The sequence below is a fragment of the Colossoma macropomum genome, unplaced genomic scaffold, assembly GCF_904425465.1.
Source record: "Colossoma macropomum unplaced genomic scaffold, Colossoma_macropomum, whole genome shotgun sequence".
In the NCBI taxonomy this organism is placed as follows: Eukaryota; Metazoa; Chordata; class Actinopteri; order Characiformes; family Serrasalmidae; genus Colossoma; species Colossoma macropomum.
Window position 1 is genome coordinate 9,703,882 of NW_023494806.1, and position 27,369 is coordinate 9,731,250.

Here is a 27,369-nt window from a genome sequence, read left to right on the forward strand (position 1 = left end):
TGTATGCTGTTTATGAGCTTTGTTTTGACAGTTACCCTCCCACCCCAGGGTAATCGTACAACACAGTATCACTGTAAAACAAAGTTTTTTTTATTTTTTTTTATTCATTTCTTTGACACTTATTTCCTAATAGTTCACTCATGTATGTGCCTCTGTGTCTCTGTCTCATTCCAGAGATGTCTCCATTGATTTTTATTCCATCTTTCAGAAACCTGTGTCATTTGGCTCTGTTCTCTACATCAGACGATGAAAAGGCTCTCAGCCTCCTTCAGCATGAACGAATATCATCTGACAGAAAGCTTCATAATATCACATAATATCACCATCAAAAGAGCGCCTTATTTTCTTGGGCCTCCATTACTTCTCTTTTAAGTCAGGGATGGTTGGAGGTCTTGCAAGGCCTCTGGGCACAAGCATCTCTGGAGGCCTCCAGGACTCGAACAACAACACATAAATAAGCAAATAAAATAAATAAGACATGAAAAGTGAGATGAAACAATTGTTCACATTAGTGTTCATGTCCAACACAATTTTAAACAAACACAATTTCTCTTATTGATGTGCGATATTCCATCCTGTCTATATTGTATCGGTTTGTGAAAGTTTTATATGAGTAAAGAAAAACTTAAATCATGATTTCTTCTCTTTTCCTTCAAGCCACACCAAGTTGTGATGCAAAAAGAAGAAAACCACCAGAAATGTTCAAAAGTCTGTTCTCGAGACTAAGAGAGAAATTTAGTCTCATTATTTGCTGCAGTTACAGTTATTGTATAAAAGTTTTCCCCTTCTAAAAACTTAAAACCTGTCAGGTTTGACTTGGCTTTAAGTTATGAGCCTCTCATTATAGAAAGTTTGATGTACAGATATGCAGAGTCGCGAATCATTTTAGGCAAGTCCAAATCGAGTCACAAGTCATTTAAGGGTGACTGCAAATTGAGATAAGAGTGATTTAAGGGCAAGTCCGAGTCAAATCGCAAGACATTTAGGGATGATTCAGAATGGAGTCGCGAGTGATTTGAGGACGAGTCCATGTCGAGTTAGGAATCTTTTAAGGGTGAGTCCAAATTCAGTCACGAGTCATTTAAGGGCAAGTCCGAGTCGAGTCCCAAAACATTTAGGGGTGATTCAGAGTGGAGTCCAAATCGAGTCGCAAGTCATTTAAAAGTTAGTCCAAGTCAAGTTGCAAGACATTTATAGATTCAGAGTGGAGTCATGAGTCATTTAAGGGTGAGTCCGAGTCAGGTTGCAAGACATTTATTGATTCAGAGTGGAGTTGTGAGTCATTTAAGGGCGAGTCCGAGACGAGTCGCGAGTCATTTAAGGGCAAGTCCGAGCCAAGTCACAAAACATTTAGGGGTGATTCAGAGTGGAGTCGGGAGTCATTCAAGGGCAAGTCTGAGTCGAGTTGCAAGACATTTAGTGATTAAGAGTGGAGTTACGAGTCTTTTAAAGGCAAGACTGAGTCGAGTAGCAAGTCAGTCATATGACTCGTGCCGCTTACTTGAGTCCCCATCTCTGTCCTACATGCATAGAAGGGTGAACACTAACACCACTATCAGACACCTAAACCATCTAAAACATCCCATTTGAATGACAACAAGAAAATCCCACGAGTCAGGATTAATACAGATCTTGAAAGGCCGTAAACAATACAGATAATATTTCATTTATTTGGTCATTTAAACATATTCAAGGGAAATCTGCAGTGGATTGTCCAAAATATTTGAGCCCCCTTAGGCTTAAGGTGTGAGGCCCTCCGAGGCCCCTGTGCACCAGCCTTACTGACCTGGTCAGTAATCCATTCCTGTTATAAATGCAGATGAAGATCTAGCTGTCTTCTGCTGACCAGTCCATATGCAATTCCTGCCTTCATCTATCAGTCTGAAGACCACCGAGAGCATACACAGAGAGAGAGAGAGAGAGAGAGAGAGAGCGTGCATGCGTGCGTGTAAAGAGGGCGAGAGAGAGAGAGAGAGAGAGAGAGAGAGAGAGAGAGCGTAGCACGCGCTGCGCCGTGCGTTACTGTACGAGCGCGAGGCTCCGCGTGAGTGAGTGAAACAGCATCCGCGCTGTGGCTCGCGCTGGACGCTGGAAGCGAGGGAGCCACGAATCTCTAACACAATACAGACACTGAACACTGTTAACACGTAAAAACGTTAAGCATGAGGAACAGGCGGGGATTTGAGCGCTTGAGGCGGTGAAGGAGCGTTTCGAGGCGGGTGAGTGGCGGACTGAGCGTTTCTCCTCCTCCTCCTGCAGCGCGCGCTGAGTGGAATGAGCTGCTGTCCGCCTCCGCCGCTTCCACTACAGCATGGGCAGCGCCGTGGCCAAGAGGAAGAGTCTTAGGAGTGATGCCATTTCTTCCGTCGCCGCCAAAGTCAGGTGAGTGACCGCGTTCTTGAGTGGACTCTGCGTTTTTCTGTGCTAACGTTTTTCTGTTATTTTCTGTCAGTTGTTAAGCGCGTGCAGATCTAGCTCAGTGTTTACCAACTCCAGCTCTGTGGTCACCATGCACTGCGCATTTCACTGGTTAACCTGCTCCAACACCTCAGATCGTAACACGCTCTGGCTGAGGGGGAAACGGGTTCAGTAGAAGAGATTAAACTCTAAAATGTTTAAAACAGAGGGGCTCCAGGAGGGAAACGGTGCAGATTCCCTTCAGTGTATTTCACTCAGCTTTTCCTGCATTTAGCCGAATGTAGCCTGGGTTATTTGGGCTTCCAAAACTTTACGCTTTACGCCAAAAACGAGCTACAACGGACTGCTCAGTTTAAACTAGCCTCAAGTGACATACAGGAAAATCTCCAGCGTTCACAAATCCAGCTAAACAGCGTGAGAGAGATTTTTGTCCATGGAGCAACGAGTTATTTTGAACTCCACTGCTTTGTAAATTTAGGAGAAATAATTTCAAGCATATGTCTTTATGTCTGCAAGGACAGTCGCCTACTTATGAAAAGCTGAAACTCTGACCTCAATGTTGAATATTCTGGTCACTTCTGGACGTTGCTGTGTCCATATGTTTCAGAAAATATCCCAGACTTAGTACTTAAAGCCAGTCTGGTGTTTTACCTGAAGTAGCCTTGTTTAATATTCATATACAACTATGCTAATTAGCTATTATGACGCCTTTATTGTTCTTTGTGGTGTTGTGACGTTATCCCATCCTCCTTTGCGTTCGAAACGCTAGTGCGTAGCGACAGATATAGATATATATCATTTATTCATTCATTTATTTATTATTTATTTATTAATTTGTTTGTTTGTTTTAATTGCTTTAATGACTATATCGTTCACTGAGAATTTTCTTCCAATTTCACTTCCTTAGTTTCTCAAAGAGACGACAGAAACCGCAACAAATAACTGGTCTCTTGAGGCTCGCGTTAGCTTTCATGCTAGCTCAAGCTAATCCCGTTTACGTCTTTAACATGCAAAGTTTAATCTCATTTTTCTCATTTTTACTGAATATTCTTTATACCGGCCTAACAGTGTCCATTAAATCTGACCGGTATTTAGGGGCTCTGTGAACTGTGAGAAAAGGTTTCACAAATAAATTATGCACCATTCTTAAGTCACTGACCTGCTTAAAATACTTGCTCTATGTGTATATTTAATACATAATATGTGTGTTCTATGTACAATATATTATAGAAAATAAGTAACTAATACGTATAGTATAATGTACTGCAATTGTATTTAAAAGCACTACAAGAATCAATAATGCAAAAGAACAAGAAAGCCTTAGAAAACACTTTAATATATATAGCTTCTTTGGTTGATAACCTCTTTGGTAAAGTAAGTTAAATTGAGTACTTTTGACAGCCCTAGCATAAAATGACTTTGTATTGATTTTGCATACGGTACAGATGATCTCCTAACCTCTTCATTTAAAGCAAATTATTACAAACAGTCAGGTGGTTGCTATTGACATAAGTGTTGAGCAACTATGATAGATTTCTGCAAAAATAAATTAAATAACCCTATTTGAGAGTCTCTATTAGAAACATGGCCAAAGTCTATATGCAGAAAAGAAGTTTGAGTCTCATATATTCCACTGCACTTCCACTCAGTCTAGCAAATGAATGGTAGTAGTGACAGCTGTATTAACTGGCCTATTTGAGGCTGTATAGTGAAAAGTGTGTGTTGTTATGCTAATGAACATGAGATGATGTGTTGAAATGTCAGCTGGTATGAGATTGCAAGTAGTTTTTACAGTTTTTTCTTGATCTTACATGGGATCTTTGCCATTGCTATTTGGAAAATGATCAATTGGCTAATCTTGCTCTCATTTGTTGGAGTTGAAGGCTTACTTGTTCCTATTTATTAGCATTTGTTTTTAGCCTTTGCATCACATTTCTAGTCCCTTTCATTTCATTTGATAGGGCATTGTTAGGTGCTTTTAAGTAACATTACCTCACAGAGGTTATTATAATCACAGTAGTCTACTTTCAACTTTTTACCCCTTCTCAATTTCCCTCATAGTCTTGATGCCTCATCTAATACCATTAACTGCTGTCGTGGTTTTGAAATTGGTCTCACATCTCACTGAAATGTACACCATAAAAGGTTACACAGACTAACATAAATGAGTGACTGGGGCACTTTTTAAACTCTAATCTCAGACAGACAATAGAGGCTCAGGCTTGGCTTACTGTTATGATTGAATTGGGTGTCAGCTTATCTCTATAATCCACCCTAATACCATTTCCTCTCTTTCCTCGGGCCTGATTTGCCCAGTCTTTTGTCTGGGTGAATGGCACCTTAACTGGTCTGACACTGAAGCCAAATGGGGAGAGCAGGTAAAGTTTGAATGTCCATCTGTCTCTCAGCATCACTTAATGTCTCATACACCTTGACACCTGGACAATAAATATGCAGTCAGAACTCCTGTTTTTGGCCTTCTGGTTAAGGTTTTCATGTTGTCAGTGAGTCAGGTAGTAGTTTTCAGCTACTCATTTGCCTGCTGAGCCATTGCTGCTTAAGTCTATAGAACACATTGGTCTGTTGCTTTTTTGTGGCCTTGTTGTAATTCCCCAATACAGAATTACAGTAATTATACGCAGTGTTTGGGTCTCATTCTTACCCTTTAGCAGTCTTTTTTGTCTCCTCTCTTGCTAATGCCTTTATTTGGCTGGATGACTCTTGTCATAATCAGCTTCTTCAGCAGCATAAAGTTTAAGCCTAAGGGGCCTAAACCAGCCTTTGTCTCTTTGCATCATAATGCAGACAGAGGCCTATTATACAGGCAGTAATATACAGAATACATGTATGAATTAAGTTTGAATAAGAAGACAACGAAATAACCCCTATAAACCTCAAGTGTTCCTCAGATAACCACAACATCCTATCACAGCTTAAGCAACCCACTACCTTTAATTCATTTTCAACTATAATACAAAACACCTTAGTAAGCCTGGGAGTCTAAAGCTAAAACTGCCACATGATCTTTAGACATTCAAACTATTAACCAAAATCTTCCTCTACTGTTCTAAACTCTAAAATAACCCTAAACAAAAATACCACATTCTCTATAAACCCAGTTAAGCCATAAATTCTGTCTACAGCTACTTTTACTTTACAAGCTAACTTGCTTTCATTTACAAACTTTAGCCATCTTTTTAATTTTACTATTTGAGAGATACTATTGGTTTTAGTTTGGTTTTTAGCACTATTCCTGTCCTAAGAAGGCCAGCATTTTCAGTGAATATCTTTTCCTCTATGTAAGTGTCTTTGTCTTTGTCCTTGGCCAAGGTTTTCCTCTATTTACAGGTGACATGTAGAGTGAGGTACAGTTAATATTCTCTCTCTCTCTCAGCTGGTGATGTAACACAATGGTAAGAGTATAGTCATACCTAAGGGTCATCACTGTGTAAGCTCCTTTCTCAGAGTGGCATTCGGACTGGACACGGGTGACCTCTGGGAAGCCGTTGTCAATTTTGTCTTTCCTTTGTGCTGTAGAAGCTGTGATGTGTTCCAGGAATGGAGAATATTAATGTATTTTATCTGTAACTTGTGTAGTTTTTGGGTTTCCTGATCTTACATAATCAGAGCCTTATGAAAATAGTTTTGGCTAATTGTTGCATCAGTGAACACAGAGATATATCAGTTAACAGAGATTGATGAAGGTGGGAACTGATGACAGGTAGTTCCACATGTTCTCGTACAGAAATAATCAAGATGGGGAATGTAACACAACCAAATTGAAAACATCTGATATACCTGAGAATACTAATTAATTGCACTCATTCACTATTGTTGAAAGAGGAAACAACTAGCCATATATTTGTTTTACTGGCCAGTATTTAGGGGCTCTGTGAACCCTGAAAAAAATACTGTTTCACAAAAAAATTATGTACCAAAATCCCTATTTTCTGAAGTGCTTAAAATATGTTCCATGTGTATATTTAATAAGTAATATGTCTGTACCGCAGTTGCATTTAAAAGCACTACAAGAAGTCAATAATGCAAAAAAAAGATAAACAAGAAAGCCTTAAAAAAGACTTGTAATGCCAAGTAATGTGAATTTTGCATTATCATGTCAAGTGCTAACTAATCATTGAGAAAGTAAATGTTCTTTGATATCTTGTTTAGTGAAGTAAGTTAATTCAAGTACTCTTGACAGCCCTAGCATAAAATGACCTTGTATTGATTTTGCATACTGTACAGATGATCTCCTAACCTCTTCATTTCAAGCAAAGTATTACAAACAGTCAGGTGGTTGCTATTGACATAAATGTTGAGCAACTATGATAGATTTCTGCAAAAATAAATTAAATAACCCTATTTGAGAGTCTCTATTAGAAACATGGCCAAAGTCTATATGCAGAACAGAAGTTTGAGTGTCTTATATTCCACTGCACTTCCACTCAGTCTAGCAAATTAGTAGTAGTGACAGCTGTATTAACTGGCCTATTTAAGGCTGTATAGCGACAAGTGTGTGTTGTTATGCAAATGAACATGAGATGACATGCTGAAATGTCAGCTGGTATGAGATTGCAAGTAGTAGATGAGTCATAGCAACATACTCTATAGGGAAAAGCCTGATATCGTCACTTTGAGCAGGTGTTCCACATTCGTATCCGGGTTGCAGTTGTTTTTGTATCTACATGTAGTGCCAATTAACCACTTAATCCCGCAAAGAGCTGTATGTGGCTGCAAACTTCAACTGCTCTCTCTCTCATAACTAGTAACTCTCTCATAACTCTCATAACTTAATGTTAGATTCATAGCGATTTATTGTAACTGAATAAGGCAGGCTTTACCTTTCATTTTTCATACTGTTCACACCATTTTACTTATGGCAGTTTTGATATGGTTCATGACAGTTAAGCAAAGGCAGTGATAGGGTGTGAGCTGAAGCTTAATATTTGTGAAATAAAAGAACATAATAAAAGACCAGTACAGTAAAACTTGTAATTGTAGTATACTGTAATATTTAATTAGTTAATTTAATTAATACTTAATATGCTGTGATCTAAGGATCTAAATGTACCCCATAACTTAAGCATTTTTTGTGGCAACACCAAGCACGTTCAGATATTGGAAACAGATATTGGAAACTGTATTCCCCTTTACTCCTATGAATTATTATTTTTCTTGCTCAGAATGGTACACACTTAAAAAAAGATGGTTCTTTAAGGGTTATTTAGTAAAGACAGTGGTTCTTTATAGAACCATTAACACCCACAAAACCCTTTGCATGATTAAAGGTTCTTTGCATGTATCCTTTTTTAAAGGTTCTTCAGATTGATGGAGAATGTGCTGTAGATGGTTCTATATAGCACCTTTTTGAAAATAGTTCTAAATAGCACCAAAAAGCATTCTTCTATAGTTACAGGCTTGACATTGTAATTGTGGTACAAGTCAAAATCTTGGATTTTGGGGCATTTAGAAATTGCTTTTCTTTAGAAGAGTAAATGAAAAAGTGGAATTAACCACCTTTTCTTCTGCTTAAAGGGATTAAGAAGCTGAAAGTATCTACATGTCTTAAGATTTGGTGCCAAGCTGATGATATCTCTATAAAGGGAGTAGGTATTTCTGTAAATAGCTGAATGTACAGTAATTATGCTAATGAAAGGATGAAGCTGTCCGTGGTCATGCAGAAGCGGTTGCATTGCTCAGATGAAGCATGTAATTACCATTGTGCGTACGTGTCGGGGTGATGAAGGTCAGGACTGTGTGTTCTCTGTGACAGGAGTGGCTACTCCCTCTTAATGCTGTGCTGTGTTTCTATATCTGTGTGAAGAGCCTTATGTAAGAGTGGTATTCACTAAATTATTGGTTTTATTGGGACATATGTTTACAAATGAGATAAAACATCAAGAATGAGTAAAACTTTGGCAGCATTTGGAATAATCCTGCTATTTCTGAGTTGTGTACCCCCCACCCATCCGCCCCCTTTCTGGCAAAGACTTACAGGCTGCACACCATGCTTTGACTTCACTTAGATGTACACTTTGAAAATTAAAGGTGCCAAAAAGCATTAATCGAAATGACGCCACAGAAAGACCACTTTTGATTCCATAATTACTCTGTCAATAGATGAACTTTGCAAATGAAATGTGAAAGAGCAAAGAACCTGTTTAAAGAACTTCCACATAATGTATGGGTTCTGTATCAATCAAAGGTTTTCTTAGAACTATTAAGGAACCCCAATAATGCAATTAAACAAAAGTCTCCTAAAGCTTGTCCAAATGATCAGAATGATCAGGTATATGTCAGAGATGTTAATGATTTAACCGATTAACTATTAACTGACTAATACATAAATGTTTTACCAGTGCTTTCAGTCAAAAGTTGATTTAATTTCTGATAAGCAATTGATATTTGAGTATATGGGTTTTAGTTGGGCTTTCTGGGGTCAGCTAAGGCTCCCAACTCCTGTCGCTGGAGTTAATTTTCTACTTTGGAAGTTTTAACCCATGAAAGATAATGAAGAGAATTTTTTAAATGTCTGCATTCTTGGTAAGATGTAAATGGTCACTCAAAGTGGTTTGATTTTAGGAAAATTAGTCTAGAAGTGGTCACAACAGCATGATAGGAATCACACCTCCAAATCGTTAAATGCCTTTTAAAGCTGCCTCGCAAATAGCTATTACATGAAATGTTTCTGAATACACTGCCTGATGCCTGAGACATTGTTTGCAGTGGTTTTATGTAAAGCTTTAGGCCTGAAATGTATTTTTTGAAGTATGTTTATGGTGGAGAGGTACATTGCAGGGCACTCGAAGGCAAGATAGTCCTCAAAAATGTGTTGTCAGATTCAACACTATTTTACCATTATGACTATTGTCTATAAAAACCCAGAAGACACATGTAGGTACACTGGTGGTTTTAGATAGTAAATGAAATGGCTTTATTCATGTTGTAGACATTGCAACCCCTGGTTCTTAATATTAACACCCTGTGAAGAAACTTGAGTTGGTAGGTTTCACCATTTCACATCAAACCGCTCTGAATTAATTTGTGTACGTTTCAACAATTGAATTATGCATTCAGTGAAATTCCCTTTTGATATCTCTGTCTTAAATTATAAATATCTTTTGGTCCATGTGTTTTTAGGTCCATAGCTTCTTTTTCACTTCATTAGTCATACTACATTCAGTGTTTTAGTCAAGTGTCTACTTATTATTGACAAAACAGTAGAAAATCTAGATTTGACTGTGAATAAAAATGACATCAAAACAGCTCTAATGGTTACTGTCAGATTTGTACAGAGTTTAAATTACTTTAGACCAATCAGAACAAGTCCTAAGATTCATTCCAAATGCAGTACTTGAGCATGAATGCGCTAATAAAGTGATTGTGACGAGATTGTTGTGAGAAAAGGTGATGCTGGATGCTGGATCAAGAGAGATTTATGAGTCAGCCTGCACTTCTCACTGTAATCTTACATAAATTCTCAGTGTCAATGACAAATACAATCGACTGAGTGTGAGAGCAGTGTGATGAGAGCGGAGACGGCAAGAGCGAGCGAGAGAGAGAGAGAGAGAGAGAGAGAGACTGAAAAAGTAAGAGCGTGTTCACATAAGGTTTGGTTTGATTAAACCAGTTTAATTACTCTGTTATTGCGGTTCATTAGAATAAGTGAGAACGCTGCCGTTCAAACTCAGCCAGCGGTGTCTAATCTTATCTACTAAGAGCCGGTGTAGGCACAGTTTTTTATTCCAACTGAGCAGGAGCACACCTGAGAGAAGGGGAGTGAAAGAGGGAAGCACAAAAACAAAGATGGAGAGAGAAAGATGGAGAGGCTAAATAATGAAGACCAAGAGAGAAAGAGAAAGGAGAAAGACTGAGACAGAAAGGGAGAGAAAAAAAGGACAGAGAAAAGCTTGAAGAGAAAAAGAAGGTGAGATAAAGAAAGGGATGACAGAGAGGGAGATAGAAAAAATGAGTAAAAGAGAGGGAGAGACAGGAGTGGGAGAGCATAAGAAGAAGTACAAGAGATCAGATGGGCCAGCTTGCTGTTTACCAGTTCAGTTCGTCCTGCTGCTCAATTACGGCTGTGTGGAGCGAGGGATTAGCAGACAGGAGAGAGAGAGAGAAGGGTGTGAGTGCGTGATGAGGAGGAGGAGAGAAGAAGAAAAAGAGGTCATGTCACACGTAGACACGGCGTATGGCCAAGCTGGGGCTCTAAGGAACAAACTGTGCTTTTTACGGATTAGCTTGACGCAGTACAGCAGGCTGCTGGTGGCTACAGCCTGGCCTTCAGCAGGTCCAGACAGTCTCTGTAGCCCTTTACCCACATACTACCTCTTTGCTTTTACACAGAGGACAGGAGTGGTTGGAGTAGCCTAAAACTAAACCTAAAACAGGATTGCTGTTGTGGCAAAATTTGCATTTTGAATTCCATTCCCGCAAGCTGCAAAAAAAGGATAATACCACAGGGCATCCTGGTGGGTCTCACTGACCCCCTGAGTGTTTCAAAATCAAAATTCTGGGGGGTCCCTGAAAATAAACCTATTATGACATTATGCTGTCATTGTTTAGCTGCTTCACTCACAATCAACAAGCTTCTGTCTTTGGTATTCTTGACTAACTAAAGATGCAGCACCGGTCTGCCTCAGAGAGGCACTGTAGCAAATTGGTTCACCCAGTAGGTCCTTCATAGCCTAGCAACTGTAACTTTGTCTGGATACCACTGAAAAATTTACAATATGCCATAACATATTTGTAAATCTGAAAACTTGCCCAATTTTAACAAGTTTGGTGGTTTGAGTGAACTGTTACTTTTCAGTTTCTCAAACCAAAGACAAAAGAGATATATAAGATCTCAAGTAATGTGTGGAAGAGCACATTACCAAACTAGGAAAGAGCGTTTGCAGGAGAAGAATAGTTAGACCAAACATTTTATTGCCATTGAAGCTAGGATTTGCACTGCTATATGGAGTAAGTAGCCAGCCAACACTAGATTAGCGAGCCAACACGAGACCCCCCAAATACCAGGGGGTATTCCACACACTGAGTATAACTTAGATGATTGCTACGTGTCATTTAAACAGTGCTGTAGGACAATTCTGCAGTGGGAGATACCAGCTTGCAAGCCAACCAGAATACATACAATATAGGAAAGAAATCTTGCATCACTTGCTTTGCACACAGGAGCAATACTGGCCAGAATAACTTTAACATGCTGATGATCTCCGGAATTTGTGCCTTCAGTTTTAATGAGCTGGTTGATGGTTCAGATTTGGAAAACTGCAGTTACTGTACTTTTCAAATCCTGTACTGTGCTTTCAGCTACTTTCCTGTTTAACACAACCAGTTTTCATACATTTCCAATCCGTAAAAACAGTCCCTCCCTCGTTTATCTCCAAAGTGCTGACAGTATCACTAATAATCAGGGTTGGGCCGATAGATGATTCCATCATCCATGGCTGACAGACATCACAATGTTGAGACAGCATTAATAAGACAAAGCAATTACTTAAAAAATAAGCACGCTTTCCTTGGCTTTGCTAAAAATAGTAATGAATGATACTTCCGTTCCCCAACCAAACATTCCAGCCATAATCGCGAATGTGAAAAATTGTCCATTGCGTTATTTCCCGGTAGACATCATCATATGCCAGTTAGGTAGATACTGACCAATCCTGCTGACAATGCAGAACTCTATAAACTTATACTTATGAACTTCTTGTAAACTCAAGAGAAATGCCTAGTGCCTGAGGACTAACAACTAACAACTGTAGTTAGGTAGTTAGTGTTGGTGGTTAAAGAGGGTAGCAAGCGTAGCAAGTGCTTCACAGTTATGGTAACTGGTTAAAGTAGGATTTTGATAGGTTGATGTCAAAAATGGAATTTCAAACATGTCATATATTTAGCAAGTGCATCTTTTGTTCTTTATTTATTCCTAAGATTTTTAATATTGAAAGTAAATTGAGCAGTCATTTTGGTTAGGCCAGTGATCAAATTGGGTGGGTCTAGGCTCCCTAATCAAGAGCTGTAAAGCTGCTCCAACGTAAAGTACAACATACAACTGGTACCCATACTGTACCAACACAAAAATGACATATACTGTGCTGTTTCAGGCTAATTCCGGCTAGCTGGAACATGAAACAACATCTTCTACAACTTCTTTTACTTTGCATGGTCCAATAAATATTATAATTTAAAGCCTAACTCTGATTATTACTGGATTCACCAGTTAGCTCATTAGCAGTCTGCTGAACTGCTCGGTAAACAAAACTTTGTATTAAGTAAGATTAAGTTCATAATGCTTCTGTAATTTTTACTTCAAACACACAGTGACTGCAGACATACATGTGTTTGTGAGACTGAGCATTTTTCCTTGTGTTGTGATTGTTTTCAAGCTCTGCCCAGAGGAGGGACCAAATTTCATGTGATCAGAGCGTGACAGTGTAATGGGACCTTGTGAAAGCAGATCTGCTCTGCATCTCCAAAAATCTGTTGTGAAACTGCAACTTGTTTGACTAAATTGCAGTGCTTTTCAAAGTTGATGACGTTTAATATCATGGTATACCAAATCACTGAATGCCGGCACATGTCTACTGAACTCAAAAACAGCCTTATACATCCATGACAATAAGAAAAGACCACCTAATTAACTGTATTTTCACAACAGAGACGAAAGCAGCTGCATAGCTTCTTTCTCTATCTCCTCTCCCATTTGTTTATAAGTTATGTTAGCTCTCTGTGTGGTCTAAAAATTTCTAACAGCCTTTAAATTTACACGAACAAGGACTTCTGGGACATTTTTGTCTGACAACAAACTCGGCGAGAGACTTTTTTCCTGTTGTCAGGAAATCTGATCATAAGTGGCCATTGGAGACACATTTCCAAGCAATGGAAATGCCAGGTGTAATGGCTGTACGTCTCAGTATCCAGATCGCTTGGGATGGATGTTAATGCCAGATATGAACAGGACCAGGTACAGCCAGCATCTGTCAGGATAGTAACTGACGTTTGTTAAGTGCAAAGTTCTTTTTTTTGGAATCCTGTTCCTGTGAATATTTGACTTTATGATATATGATGCAAATGTGGCAGATAAAACAACAGAGTGTTCCTTTAAGTTCTCAATGAACTCAAAGAAAGTAACTAGTTACTACCGATCTCTGATAGAGGCACAGACTGTACAGCTATAAACCTTGTGTGTGGGTGGGTATGTGTGCTTTTACTGTGTCCATATCTGGCTCTTGCATGCTTGTGCACTTCTCATGTCACCATGCGAAGCCCTTCTACTGTCTGAGAAAACGCTTTCAGCTAAGATTGTACAACTGACACAGAAAGCACAGCTGAAATATTCTCTTCAGTTCTACTCAAGTTTGTACACCTCATTCTCTTACCCCACGGTCTATTTTAGTTCTCTGAATTGTTGTCGTACCGCTGTCTTCCTGTATCCTCACTTTTTCTGCGGCCCACTCCTCCATCCCCTGCTTTTTTTTCCTCCTTCCGTCCGCCTCGCTTTCCCTCTTTGCCTCGGTCACATGGCTGGAAATATGCGAGGTGCTCCCAGAAGCAGCGTTCAAACAAAGCAGACAGTACAACTGCATGAGAGCAGGAGAGAGAGAGTGAGAGAGGGAGAGAGAGATAATAAAATGGTCCTGACTTTCTGAAGAGCTTTTACAAAAAAGTTTCATTTTTTTTTTTAACTGAAGAGCAAATCCGTTTAAAGTTAAGGTTAGAGTGAGGCTTAGATAATTTGTATTAAACATACATTAACACACACACACACATATATATATATATATATATATATATATATATATATCGCTGCTGTCGGAAGAAAACCTCTTATTTCCATTTTTGTAGTTTTTCTGTTTATCTGACATAATTTGAAAATGCCTCTTGCCCTTTATATTGTATTATATTTATATATTATATTTTATGATGAATGGACCAGAAGAAACAGCCCAAAATTACTTTGAAAAAATTCTGGTTCCATTGACTTATATTTATATACGTACATATATAATAAATTTAGGACATATGTATGGCTCCACATCCTGATATAATATAAAAACAAACATGTATGTGTGAGTGAGACAGAGGGAGAAAGTGAGAGAGCTTTGGGCGTCTCACACCCTTCAGTGATTTCCGTATTATGTTTTATTCATGACTTAATTCGTCCCGACTGAGCAGCCTTTTGTTTTTGTCTAGTCAAAATTCAGGGTCGGGGAGATCTCCTCCATAAATACAGTATAATTGCTTTTGCTCTGTGCTTATGCTGCAATCAAGAGTTCAGTGCAATGTTACAAAAGCACAGAGATGCAGCTTAGGGAATAGAGGGCTCAGAGGGAAGAAAGGTCACTGTGTTTAAACTGCAGCCTTATTATTTAGCTATTAATCTAAACTTTTATTATCCAGTAATTAATAGTGCTTCATGGTCAATATCATGATAGTGACTAACAGTAAATTGTGCACCACCTGGAACTGAGTTGTTTGTTAGCAAAGAAACTAATATGAAAATCGTGAGAGGGAGGAATGAGTAGCTACTAGAGTGAGGAATTGAAGTGTAGGCTCACATATGTGCCCTTGTAGTTCAACGCTTTAGTCTTAACCAGCGACATTCAGACACTTTTCCCTTGTCCCCTTTAACTCAGTAAAATTTGCCCCCAGAGTATGCCCACATTGGTCATAATAAACTGGATCAGCATGTGGAATCATAGCTTTCTGTGTGCTACAGTGTTTTCTATCTCTATATAAAAGAAGCTCCATGCTGCCTTTATTGTTGGATCCATGCCCATAAGTGACCATGCACACTAAGGATGTAACAATATGCAAGCTTCACAATACATAATACGTATGTATACATACATAATATGTATTGTTGTTTTTGCGTCATGATATGATACTTTTTGGAGTACAGAATTAGAAAAGGAATGCTAACATAACTTATTTTGTGTTCATTTTTTGGTAGCTCACAAAATGTTTTTTTTGTCTTTAAAAAACAAGAGGACACAAAATAAATACAAAAGAATATGAACAAAAGTGTGATATCTGTATAAAAGTACACAAAAAAATTTAAACTATAAGGCTATATCTCAATAGTATATGAAATTGAGCTTTGTTCATTTACAATCTGATGTTGTTTTTCTATGTAAAATTTGTCTCTTTCCTTCTGACTGAAATAAGAGAGGAGATTTTCTAAAATGGCTCAATCACTCCCTAGCAAACGGCAGAATCCACAAAAGAATAGAGGTGGACTCTACAACCCTATAGAGGTGGACTCTACATCCAAATAGAGGTGGATTCTACATGTGAATAGAAGTGTTCTCTACAACTAGAGGTGCAGATCGGTAGCTGTTAACATCCCTGTGGAGGAAGCTATTTATTTTGCCTCTTTAGAATCGCCAATTAACGGCTGCTTGAATCCTGTTGGGAGAAGTAGCTGCTTTCTCCACAAGGTTGAAGCTGGCTTCCTATTCAAAGGCTTCTTATTAAAATGATTTGCTTCACCTTAAATGGAGCAGCAGTTACGTGTTACTGTTGCTCCGTTTGTGGAACTGAAAATTTCAATAAGAAGCTGACAAACTTTAGCTTCACACTTTTCTCTTGCTCTGGTAACTGACACTATTGGGTGATGTTTTCACAAATGAGTTAGCATATTTGAGGTATTAGCACAGGTATTTGATCGTCACGTTTGGCAATGTCAGCACACTGTCATCGTTTGATCTACTACTCATTTCCCATCATTATTACATTCGACTGAGAAACCTCGCCATTTCAGACAGCTTGGCTAATCACCTGTTCAGGGTAGGTTAACCAAACCAGATTTTTCCAGTTGCGCAGAGTTTTATTTACATTCATGGTTAGCACTTTTAGGAATATAATGGATTGTATTAAATAGGACTAAACGAAACCATTCCTGTTATCATATACTTATAGCAAGAGATCAAACTATATTTGATTTACAGCAGGCATCATCTTACGACCTGCATATTGAGAAAAATGGATATTGACAGGTGTGTCGTGACACCCATAATGTGCACACATACAGAACACAATACATATTAATGCTTATTATTGATTTGTTTCACCAGAGTCACAACAAAAGGTGATTGAGATGAGAAGTGTATTCCTACATGTTTTTAGTTGCTCAAACTGGTAGTTTAATGGTAAAATAGTTTGACAAACAACATTTTCAGCTACATCACGTTCTTTTTATGTCAGAATAAATGCAACAGCAGCTTTCAGAAATTACATTACTAAACGAGTCGAGTAGATTAAACAGCAGAAATTTTGGTGTTGCCTCAAATTTAATGGGTTATGGGTTAAACTGGGCATCAGGCACTTTCAGAGACTTACAATTAAGTTGTCACTTTCATGCCTCTGCTGCTTGCTTGTCTTATCGTTACAGACTTCTTTACTCACGATTTGTTCTCAGTGAGCTTCTTCCTCTTCAACACGCCTTCTGTTTGATGGAGTACAGCAGTATAGGGTGTAGTAGAGAGAGAGAGAGCTGCATGCACATGCTGGCTGGTGTTTAATTATTGAAAGTGTCGTTGCACCAACAACACAGCAATTCCATCTCTGCTGCGTCCCCTGAGAGTGCCTAGACTGCACAATCTGCCTACAGCCTGACGATTATGTGTCTGTGTTCTTCCGAATGCGTGAGTAGTGGCTTACTGTTTTCTCTGTGTGTATATGTGTAGTTGTTTTTGTACATTTTCTGGACAAAAATGACCTGACTTTGCAGAAAAATCAGAGATAAACAGGGTCAACCTATAGGGCCAACACAATGGTCCTGACTTTATAAAGTGCTGTTTTCAAAAGCTCCATGTTTCATTTTTCAAAACACTATTATTAGTTAAATCATTATTACATATAGGTGCTTATTCATTTTTCAGACAGTACTTCAGACTAGAAAAGATATGAAGTAATCTACTTGCATAAGGAAGGAGAAAGTCAAAGGAAAATAAGTGAAAAACAGGAGGTTCCAAACCTGAAATACCCAAAACAATTAAAAGATACAGAGAAAATGGGACTCCTAACAACCACGCAAGAAATGGTAGACACCAAAACTGTCCTCATCAGAAAAACAGAACTTATTGCTTTTGTCTTGGAGAAAGAGGAGAAAATCAAGCTCCACTCTTGCATCGGATCTAAAAAAATCCATTTTTTCTGTCCATCCTTCCATTGTGAGAAGACAACTCAACACTATGAGTCTGAAAGGATGTGTAGCTGTTAAGAAGCCCTCACTGAGAAAAGGAAATAGAAGAAAATCTGTAAAATAAAATGAAAAAAAGAAGAAATTTTGTAAATCAAACAAAGAAGCTGCTGGTGTTCTCAGAACAATGGACTGACCACCCCAGAGTCCACACTTCAGTATCACTAAATATATTGAGATTACTTGAATTGTGAAAATGCAACCAACTTCTAAGACTAAACTTCTAAAACTGAAAGCAAGTCTCTTGAAAAGAATGGAAGCTGTAATAAAGACAAAGAGTGGACACACTAAATACTGAAACATTTGATATTTCTTTTAGAGTATGTAGGTTTGAGGCTTCTGTGTAATTTTCTGCTAAATATTTGTTTTCTGCTCTTCTTCTTAACACAGAAAAATGAAGCCCTTGTATTTGATGGCTGTTGACTGGAAATTAAGTTCAGTGAATGAAGAGTGGTCTCGGTCTTTTTGCACACTGCTCTAATAAGTATGGGACATATGTATGACCCTGGGTCTTGACATTGTATAAAAACAAGCATGTGTATGTAAAAGTAGTTAATATGGAGTTGGACCACGAGGCCGTAAGGAAAATCATGTGTTTTTTGTGTGGGCCAATATATTGGAGTGTGTATATTTGTACAAGGAGTTGTGCCTCCAGTAGAAAAGTAAATGTGTGTGTGTGTGGGAGGGTATTATCATTAGCACTGGAGTGTGTGTGAACGAGAAAGTAAAGGAGACAGATTGCGCATGATCCACAGCAGTGCTTGTAAGCAATTAGGCTGCAGTAGTGAGCTTTCTAACAGAAGACTGGATGAGTCTGCAGGATGCTTCAGAGATACATTATGTATTTCTCTCGTGACTGGCGCTGGACTATTGGGTGCATCCTAGAACGAGCAGATATGAAAGATGGTTTTCAGTGAGGACATAGTTCAGTCTTTGTGGTGGGCGCTGCAGTCATTTTTCATGATGCAATGGTAGCAACAGTGGCAGAAATGTTGTGACAGTATTGCGGTGTACAATATTACAACAATAACAACAACAATACTAATAATATGAATTGCTAGCTTTCCCTCCCTGAATCAGTGCATAATCAAGTACCATTATGTGTGCATTTTATACAATAGAAAGCAACAGAATAGTGAAAAAGGAAACCTAATCATCACTGTAAAACATTGTGTAAATGTCTTAAAAATGTGCTACGCCTTTTGTTGACTTTATAGAAAATCGAGTTCAAGTTTAGTCTAGTTTGACTTGGCAGTAAGACTGTTTGTGATTTATAGATTTTTCTTGCCACTGTATCCACAATAAGTCATAGAAGCTACATTTCCACTGACTTTCTGTGCAAGCAATAAAATGAAAGTGCCTTAAAAAAGTTTGTGTTTGTTGCTGTCCAGCAGTTTGTTTCCATCAAACTGACTTTGTGAAGCATAAATATGCTTCATTTCCTGTGAAAAGAAATGTTGTTGCATAATTTTTGGGTTATAGATAAAAAAGTTGTTCTTGCATCTGTAATTTGATTTTACAACCTGTCTAGCTTTGGCCTCTCAGGCTTCCCCATATTTCTTTAATTTAATTAAATTACAGTAACAACAAAAATTATTCTTCTGAAGCATTACGCACGTGCGACCGTTTCTCTGCCATATAGATCTGTTTCAGCACTTTCTCTTTAGAAAGGTTGTATTCTTTTCTGAGCATCTCTCTCTGTAAGTGCCGTTGTGTGTTGTGTCTTTGTTGTAAGAGAAACATGCAGGAAATCTGTCACAATTTTAAAATTTAGGCATGCATGCTGGGTTACTGTGCCAAAATATCTTAATTTTACCGCATTTGTAAAACGCAGTAAAATAAATATCTCTCCATAACACTAATGCAGATAGATGCAGTCTCAGTCTTATTAATGTTTATGCATCTTCATCAGTATCGCTTTCGCCACATATGGGGAAGAAAATATTCAGATGTCAGCATCCACCCACAATTCCCATGTTGGTGCATCCCTATTACATTAATGGATAAATGCACCCTTTTTTCCTTTTTCCAATGTAACAACATTTCAGGTATCAATAAGCAAATTTATCTGCTAAAGTTTTGTCGACATTTCTGTTTTCATAGCTCACATCATCAAGCATTTTGAAGCATTAAAACATTTTTTCATAAAAAATCCTTTGGATGGAAATGTAGATGCAGAGGTTCTATGCCAGTATTGTCCCCACCCAATATACACAAGAAACATAATCACATACACTGGTTTGAGGTGTAGTGCCAGTGCTGCTCATCATACATCATATATCATATCACAAGAGAAAAAGTAGTCATTAACATTTACTGTTCCTCCGTTTGCTTGAACATAAACGTGAGTTCACTCTAAGGTTACTGTTTGATGAGGACAGCGAGGCAGGAATGAAAGCAAGGTTGCTCTAATGAGCCTTGCAGAACATCTCGCGTTAAATCAGTCTCCCTCATGTCCCAGTTCCTTAAAGCTACATCTCCCCCTACCTCTAAGCTTACTGAGTTCTGTAGCTGTAAAGCACTGGATATGGACCATATCCTACATTTTTCTTCTATTTTTTTCCTGAGGTTCTCTTATGATGGTTGTATAGGATTTGATACCAAAAACATTTTTATTCAGCCATTTTCCAACCATTCTTTGCTGGTTATATTTGTTACTGTGTAACTACTATAGGCTGAGTGAGCAGATGTATGTAAATGCATTGGTTTTTGTGACATCAGTATGGGCTCAGAAGCGAATGTAACATTACTTACATACTACATATGGTTTTCTATTATATGGGCCCTTTAAAAATGCATCCCTGCTCCCTCCAAGAGCACACATTTCTGTACCTCTAGAGCACTGGATCATCCTGTTTGCTACTGCTCCATTAATTCCAGCTGCAGTCATTTTTTAGCCATTTTCTCCAACAGCCAACAAACTATCTTGTGTGACCTGATGCCACAAAGCAATGCCCCATGATTCTGCAATCAATTCCCTGCTCCACGCCTCATTGAGTTAACCTGCTATTGAAGGAGGCTGTGTGTCATGGGGGTTTTGATCGCATCACGCTCGGCTATGTGTAGGCAGGCAGGCCGTAGCACACGCACCAATTTAAACAGGAGCCCATGGCACATGACATTATCTTGTAATGGTTTTTCCTGTTTTGCTGAGCGGGGCAGTTTTTCCTGGATGCAGACTACTCTGTATTGTCCCAGTCTGTGGCTGCCATGCACTGGAGAGCAATAGAGGGAATTGTACCATAAAGAGATCATGACAGCCATAGCACAATATGGTATTTACACAGCAGAAATGGGTTTTTAAGAAGTATAGTAATAAAAGCAGCCTGTTATATTAGACATTAAAGTGTAAATGGGAAATCGCAGACCAACAGTTCTGCTGAAAGGCCAGAGGATCTAAGGCATAATCGCTTGTTAATGCAAGCTATGAATAATGGAACAGTGCAAAGCAGACATGTTTATTCCTCTTGTGTGACACTATGAGCAGTATGTGGAAGTGACAATTTTCTACTATTCCTCTATTTTTCTTAGAATTGCCCTCTGAAGTATGCACCAAAAACAGTTTTTTCCTAACCTCTGTTCAGAATAAAACAAGCTGTGCCTTTAAGACTGACATATGTAAATGACCTAGGCTCTGATTGGCTGACTCCCGAGTAAAATGGGGCACGCTATGTTCAAAAAGCAGTCCAGTCTGAAACACACTGTTACGTTCAGAATGAAATCTTCAGGGATGCCAGAAAAAAAAATAAACTTCAGCCATTTCTCTCAGCTGTCTGAATGTTTGGAAAGCTGCAATGACAGATTTGCTTCCCAACAGCCAGGAACAGCTCAACATTTAATCGTTTTTTTCCTCATCATCCACTCTGCTGTACGCTGAGTGGGTGGTCATACTCAGAGTGTTCTTGCTTGTGACATCACAGCCATGATGAATTAAAATACTATTTTGCAGCTTATTTCCCATATATGAACTATATGGACTGAGCAGTGAGTAGTGCATTTTTTTTTTTGGATTTTAACCCAATTATCTCCCCAATTTAGTCGTTTCCAATTCCACCCGCTAGTTAGGACTCCCCCAATCACACGATGCTATCAACGCTAGGAGGGTGAAGGCTAACACAGGCTTCCTCCGAGACCTGTGAAACCAACCACCGCTTCTTTTCGAACTGCCGCTCACGCAACGTCACTGGACAGCCGAATGCGCTCGGAGGAAAGCGCCAACCGCCAGATCTGTTACGTCAGCTAACAGACGCCTGCGCTTACTAGCATCGCGTTGAGTGATGGGGGGAGAAGGAGGGGCCATCCTACCCACCCAGAGAGAGCGAGGCCAATTGTGCTCTCTTGGACTCCCAGCTACGGATGGCTGTAGCATCACCAGGGATCGAACTCACGATCTCTTGATGATAGGGCCAACGCTTAGATGGTTGCGCCACTCGGGAGCCCCCGAGTAGTGCATTTTTAAAGGTGTTTACATCAGAGAAGAACCCTCAGGTCTTTCTAGGCCTAATGACTTCAGGGAGTAAAAAATACATGACTGTAATTTTTATTTAATCATGTTTGTATTAAAACTCTGCAAGTGCTTATATTTCATTATTAAGTACTGGCTAGAAACCAGCATCTTGAAACAGCCAAAGAAAATTCATCCAGTCAGGATTTTTTTCCATGTGGTATCAAGGTAGATACAGCCAAGCAAGTTGTGTCACTGGGTTAGGATCTCAGGAGCTGGTCTTTTATGTTAGATTAACCCCCAGGATAATTAGGAAGTGACAGTGGAGTGAATCAATCATGTTTTGATTTTCAAAGTGTTGGGGCAAATTTCAAGAGAAAAAAGGTCAATCCAGGCCTTCCGAAAAAATCCTAGATACGTCTGTAAATATGAGTCCTAGGTTTGAGTGAGTTGCCAGTCAGAAGAAATAGCAATGACAGCTCTATGCTGGGGCTCTTAACTAAAGGATTCACTGTGTAGATACTGCTACAAGGTAAAATAGATATTAATGTCTGCTCCAAACCTCAAATAGAACACAGAAAGTCTTTTACGAGCTTTGAATGTTTAATCTAGAACGTCTAAAATGATTTACTTGCACCAGCATTAGCTTAGCACACATATATTATTAGAATCCCCATAGGGGTGCTAGCAGAAATGGGCTTTTTTAAAAGCTTTTTCCAGTTAGTGTCTGAGTTTTGACAATTATGACCTGAACTGAAGCTCTAGATCTAATAGTCATGGTTCACCACTGGTGAAATCACAGACAACCAATTCTGTTGAAAGGCCAGAGAATGTAAGGCTATAAATAAAGGAACAGTACAAGGTAGATGTGCTTATTCCTCACTGTGACACTATAAGCAGAATGTTCTCATATTCCAGTACACATCTATTTTTCTTGTTTTTTTTTTTCTTGAAGTAAGTACCATAAACAAATTTAATTCATTTTTATGTGACCTGTCTTTATCCCTTAGAATGAAATACTCAGGTTTTGTTACTGTGCCTTTAAGACAGATGTTTGTAAATGACATCTGTTCTAATTGACTGACTCCGTCGTAAGTGAAATGAGGTACATTTCGTTCAGACAGCCGACTGGACTGAAATGTACAGAACAAAAGTTCAGACTGAAATCCTAAGGGATGCCAGAAAAAAAAAATAGCTACTCCTTTTGGATGTCTGGGTCCTTTGGAGGGCCGCAGTGATACATTTGCTTAAAAGCTGAACGGACAGCGATCAATCATTTTCCCTGAATTTCCTCTGTCAATATTACAAATGCTGTAAGTCTCCACTGCAAACTTTAAATACTATAAATGCTATCACTATCTTCAGTAACAACACTCCTTTTCACTTCTCTGTGAATAGGAATCATGAACTGCTGTAAGCAGAGTAGGTGGTCTTGTCTAGATGTTTTCAAGGTTGTGACATCACAGCCACGAGTAATGAAAAATTCTACTGTTTGCAGCTTATTTTCCATATATGAACTGAACATAGTACATATGGAATTGGACATTTTGAATAGTGTTTATATTGCTTTGTTTACAAGAAAGAGGAAGAAACATTTATGGTGAGGATGCAGCTTTGTCATTATGAGTGGGTTCTCAGTTTGATTTGTTATCTGTGTGTCTCTCTCTAGAGCAGCTCGAGCATTTGGAGAATACCTGTCCCACACACACCCTGAGAACCGCAACGGATCAGGTCAGGACACACACTCATTCGCTGATCCTCTTTGCTCTGTTCTTGTTTCTACTTGAATCCTTTTTAACAGTTTCTGACATCCATAAAGGCACTAATGTATAAATTAGGACTTAAACTTTCCCGCTGGTCCTTAATAGCAGCCCTACGTCTGACCACTACATTTTAATGTCCTACTCAACCTCTGTCTTTTTAGCGTTCACACTCTCTCTCTCTTGTGACAGTCTTCATTTTCTTTTTCATTAGAGAAAAGCTTTATTGGCCCCCTCAGGCTTGAACAACTGTTGCCAAGTACTCATCTCAGAAGATGATTTAGTCTGTGTCTCTTTCTCTCTCTCTCTCTCTCTCTCTCTCTCTATCTTTATCCTTCTCTCCTCTCTAGATCACCTGCTGTCTGACACCTTCATTGGCCAGGACGCAGAGTCCCCAGACATCAGCCGCTTGCACAACAATAACCACCTGCACCCGTACCCCAGAGCAGCTTCAGTAGCCAAGCCCAGCCAAGAGCAGCTTCAGCCGGGCAGCCTGCCCGTGCCGGCCCCCACCAGCTCCAAGCGCCGGCTCTCTGTCGAGCGTAGCCTGTCGTCTGAGGACCAGCCACAACAGCTCCAGCAGCCCCAGCAGCAGCAGCCGCGGTGCGCGGAAGGTTCCGTGAAACCGGCACGAGTCTACACCATCACCAGAGAGGGCGGCATGCTGGCCGGGAGGGGGAGTGAGGAGAGCCTGGAGCTCGAGGTCCTGAAGGGGGCCACAGAGCAGCCGAGACCTGCTGGCCCAACACAGGCACGTACAATCACGAAATTAATGTGCTGTATGAAATTTAGTCCCATATATTTTTATTCACTGTCGCAACAAAATCTTGTATCTCTGTTTTTTATTTTCTATTTAGTTATGCGATTTGAAAATGCCAGCCAACTTTGTTAAAATTTCACAATGAATTTAATGATGACAAGACCAACAGAAATGGTCCAAAATAAAATGTTGTTACATTGAAAGTTAAGAAAGTTTTTCAATAAGAGAAGATACAAGGTTTTGTTCCAACAGTGATGTTATGTAGACTTTGTTACCTTATCATCTGCAGGCCCTAAAATGTCCCTTCAGCCAATGTAAAGAAAAGTTAATCAGATTTTAAAAATAATCAAATAAAAATATTTTTTTCTGTAACTGTTATCAGATTGACTAGGACACTGTTGGCTTTCTGTATGTCAAATGCTGTGTATTGTGTTGAGCTGCTAGTGAGCAATGAGGGATAAAAGGGTAGGATTGAAAACCCCTTGCTTTCCCCCAGTTCTCTCCTCTCCACAAAAACGGCCCTGCACAGATAAAACGGCAGCTTTCTTCATATCAAAAGATTTTGTACATAACAAAAATCAGCATTTAAACACATTAAAAGCACATATATTTATGATATAAAACAAAGACAAATATTTATAACATATTTATGCCTTTACATATTGACTTGCTTGCCCACTTACAAAGATGAAAATCCAGCTTGCTTCTGGTTGTTTAAATCAGACACAGTGTTGATAGAAATATAAGAAATGATCTCCAAAACAGGCTGAAAATGCATTTTTTGGCTACGGTGAAAAGGGCTTATACAAGCCTCTGGAGTGTAGTGGGGGTCCAATTTATTAACTTAATTTCTGATTTAAAATACATCTGTGAATCTGTAGCATGCAGCACATCAGTGTCATGTTTGTTGCACGTGTCTGGCATGTCTGCATGTTTCTAGCATTATTAATGTGCTTATTATTAATTATTAGTGTTTCTGAAGTGCCACCTGTTGAGGCTGCAATTTCAACTGTCCAGTCTGTTGTATTAGAGTGATTCTATATTATAATGAACTCTTGCACAGCTGCTTAAAGTGTAGTTCATTTGTTGCCTTTTTGGTACACAGGAGATGGTTATGAAGCCAGTTATGTGGCTTCCAATCAGTAGCCACTTTCAGCACCTCATACCTGTTTCCTGTTTAAGCCACACCCACCTCCAGTTTGCATCCAATTATATAAGCAAATCATTTTGTCTGGTTATCACACACAACTAGCAGTGTCTAAATACCTTTACAGGCACGTGGAAGCCATCATAAGGGAAGCCATCACCGTGGCAATGCCCACCACAACTATGGCCATGCCCCACCTCACTCGCAGCCCCTGCAGAGCTCGGGCAGCGCCCACAACATCCGGGACTGGGGCTCCAGAAGGAGTGGCTCAAGGGAGGAGTACTGCACCCCGGACTGTACGGCCTGCGTGCGGCCACCCTGCCGCAGCCAGCGTTCGCTGGACCTGGAGACGTCGCCCCGTGATGGGGGCAAACACCGCAAGAAGCTGGAGAGGATGTACAGCGAGGACCGGGTGTGTGCAGAGGAGCGAGGTGAGAGAATAGAGAAACAGAGAGATGAGAGGAGAGAGAGGAAAGAGACTCTGCCCTTGTTCTGGGTCTGTATATGATTGGTTTGCTAGTATGTGGTGTATTTCCCAACTGACCTGTCTACTTTCAAATACGTTCTTTTGTAGCAACAGTTGCAAGTTTGGGAAGCTTTAGAGAACATTGGTTAAAAACCCATTCATGAGAAATTTAACAGATGTCATATTATCTTTATATAGAACAACATATGTTCTATATTAATAAAATACAACCCCTTTCACTGTTGCAATAACTATTTATTTTTATAAAATTAATAAAATATTTTATTAGAATGATCTTATGTGTATTTAAAGATACAGGCTAAAAGACTCAACCTCAAATTTTAAATCAAACTGCTTTTCAACTGTTTTTCTTTTTTAAGAGTCCACAGATCTTGCTGTATTTTTAGTGTCTACAGCAAGCAGGGTTGCCAGGCCCAGCAAACATCTCCATCTCCACATTTCAATGCTTGCTTAAAAGTCACTCACCAGAAAATTAAACTTTACTATTTTCTTCCACGACTGCATTTTAAACTAGCCCAATTTGGCGTACACCGCAAACCTTGCAACCCTGCTGCGCGCTGTGCCAAACACTCCACAGCATAACCTATGAAAGCACATATTTCTACGTTGCCACCTCTTCTGTAGGTGTGCATGCCCTACTCTACCCTACTCGTAACTTTGTTTGATGAGAAGAATTCCCATAGTGTGTGAATCTCACATATGGATGGAAAGAAAATATCAGTAATAGACATTAGGTGATAATTTTACAAGGGGCATGGCATCTTCAGATTGATGGAGAATGGAGAATGTGCTCCATCAATCTGAAGAACCAAAAGCGTTCCATATAGCACCAGAAATTTTTCTATTGCAATAAGCTTGACATTGTAACAATAGAAGAATCCTTTTTGGTGCTATATAGAACCCTTCTAGAACCGTCTACAGCACATTTTCCATCAATCTGAAGAACGCTTTCACGATGCTCGTAGAGTTCTATATAGAACCTTTTTCTCTACTAAAGAACCTTGTGAAGAACTATCTTCTTGTGAAGAGTGTAGCTTGTAGACTTTTTTTTCATTTATAAAGTTGTAGAGGTGCTCAAATCAACATCCATCGACTCTTTGAAATTAGAATTCTCTTCAAGATAGCAGCAGGGATTCTTCTGAGGA

At 39.2% G+C, this 27,369-nt stretch overlaps 1 protein-coding gene across 1 annotated transcript in view; it reads left to right on the top strand.

The window, feature by feature from the left end:
* Nucleotides 1-2,075: 2,075 nt before the first annotated feature.
* nsmfb (NMDA receptor synaptonuclear signaling and neuronal migration factor b) overlaps nucleotides 2,076-27,369 on the top strand; it is a 62,595-nt gene continuing 37,301 nt past the window's right edge. The window contains exons 1-5 of the mRNA XM_036598577.1: nucleotides 2,076-2,382; nucleotides 23,740-23,801; nucleotides 24,181-24,585; nucleotides 25,472-25,485; nucleotides 25,865-26,168. Coding sequence (XP_036454470.1) covers nucleotides 2,312-2,382; nucleotides 23,740-23,801; nucleotides 24,181-24,585; nucleotides 25,472-25,485; nucleotides 25,865-26,168 — 856 coding nt within the window. The 5' untranslated portion in view covers nucleotides 2,076-2,311. The remainder of the gene's footprint in view (nucleotides 2,383-23,739; nucleotides 23,802-24,180; nucleotides 24,586-25,471; nucleotides 25,486-25,864; nucleotides 26,169-27,369) is intronic.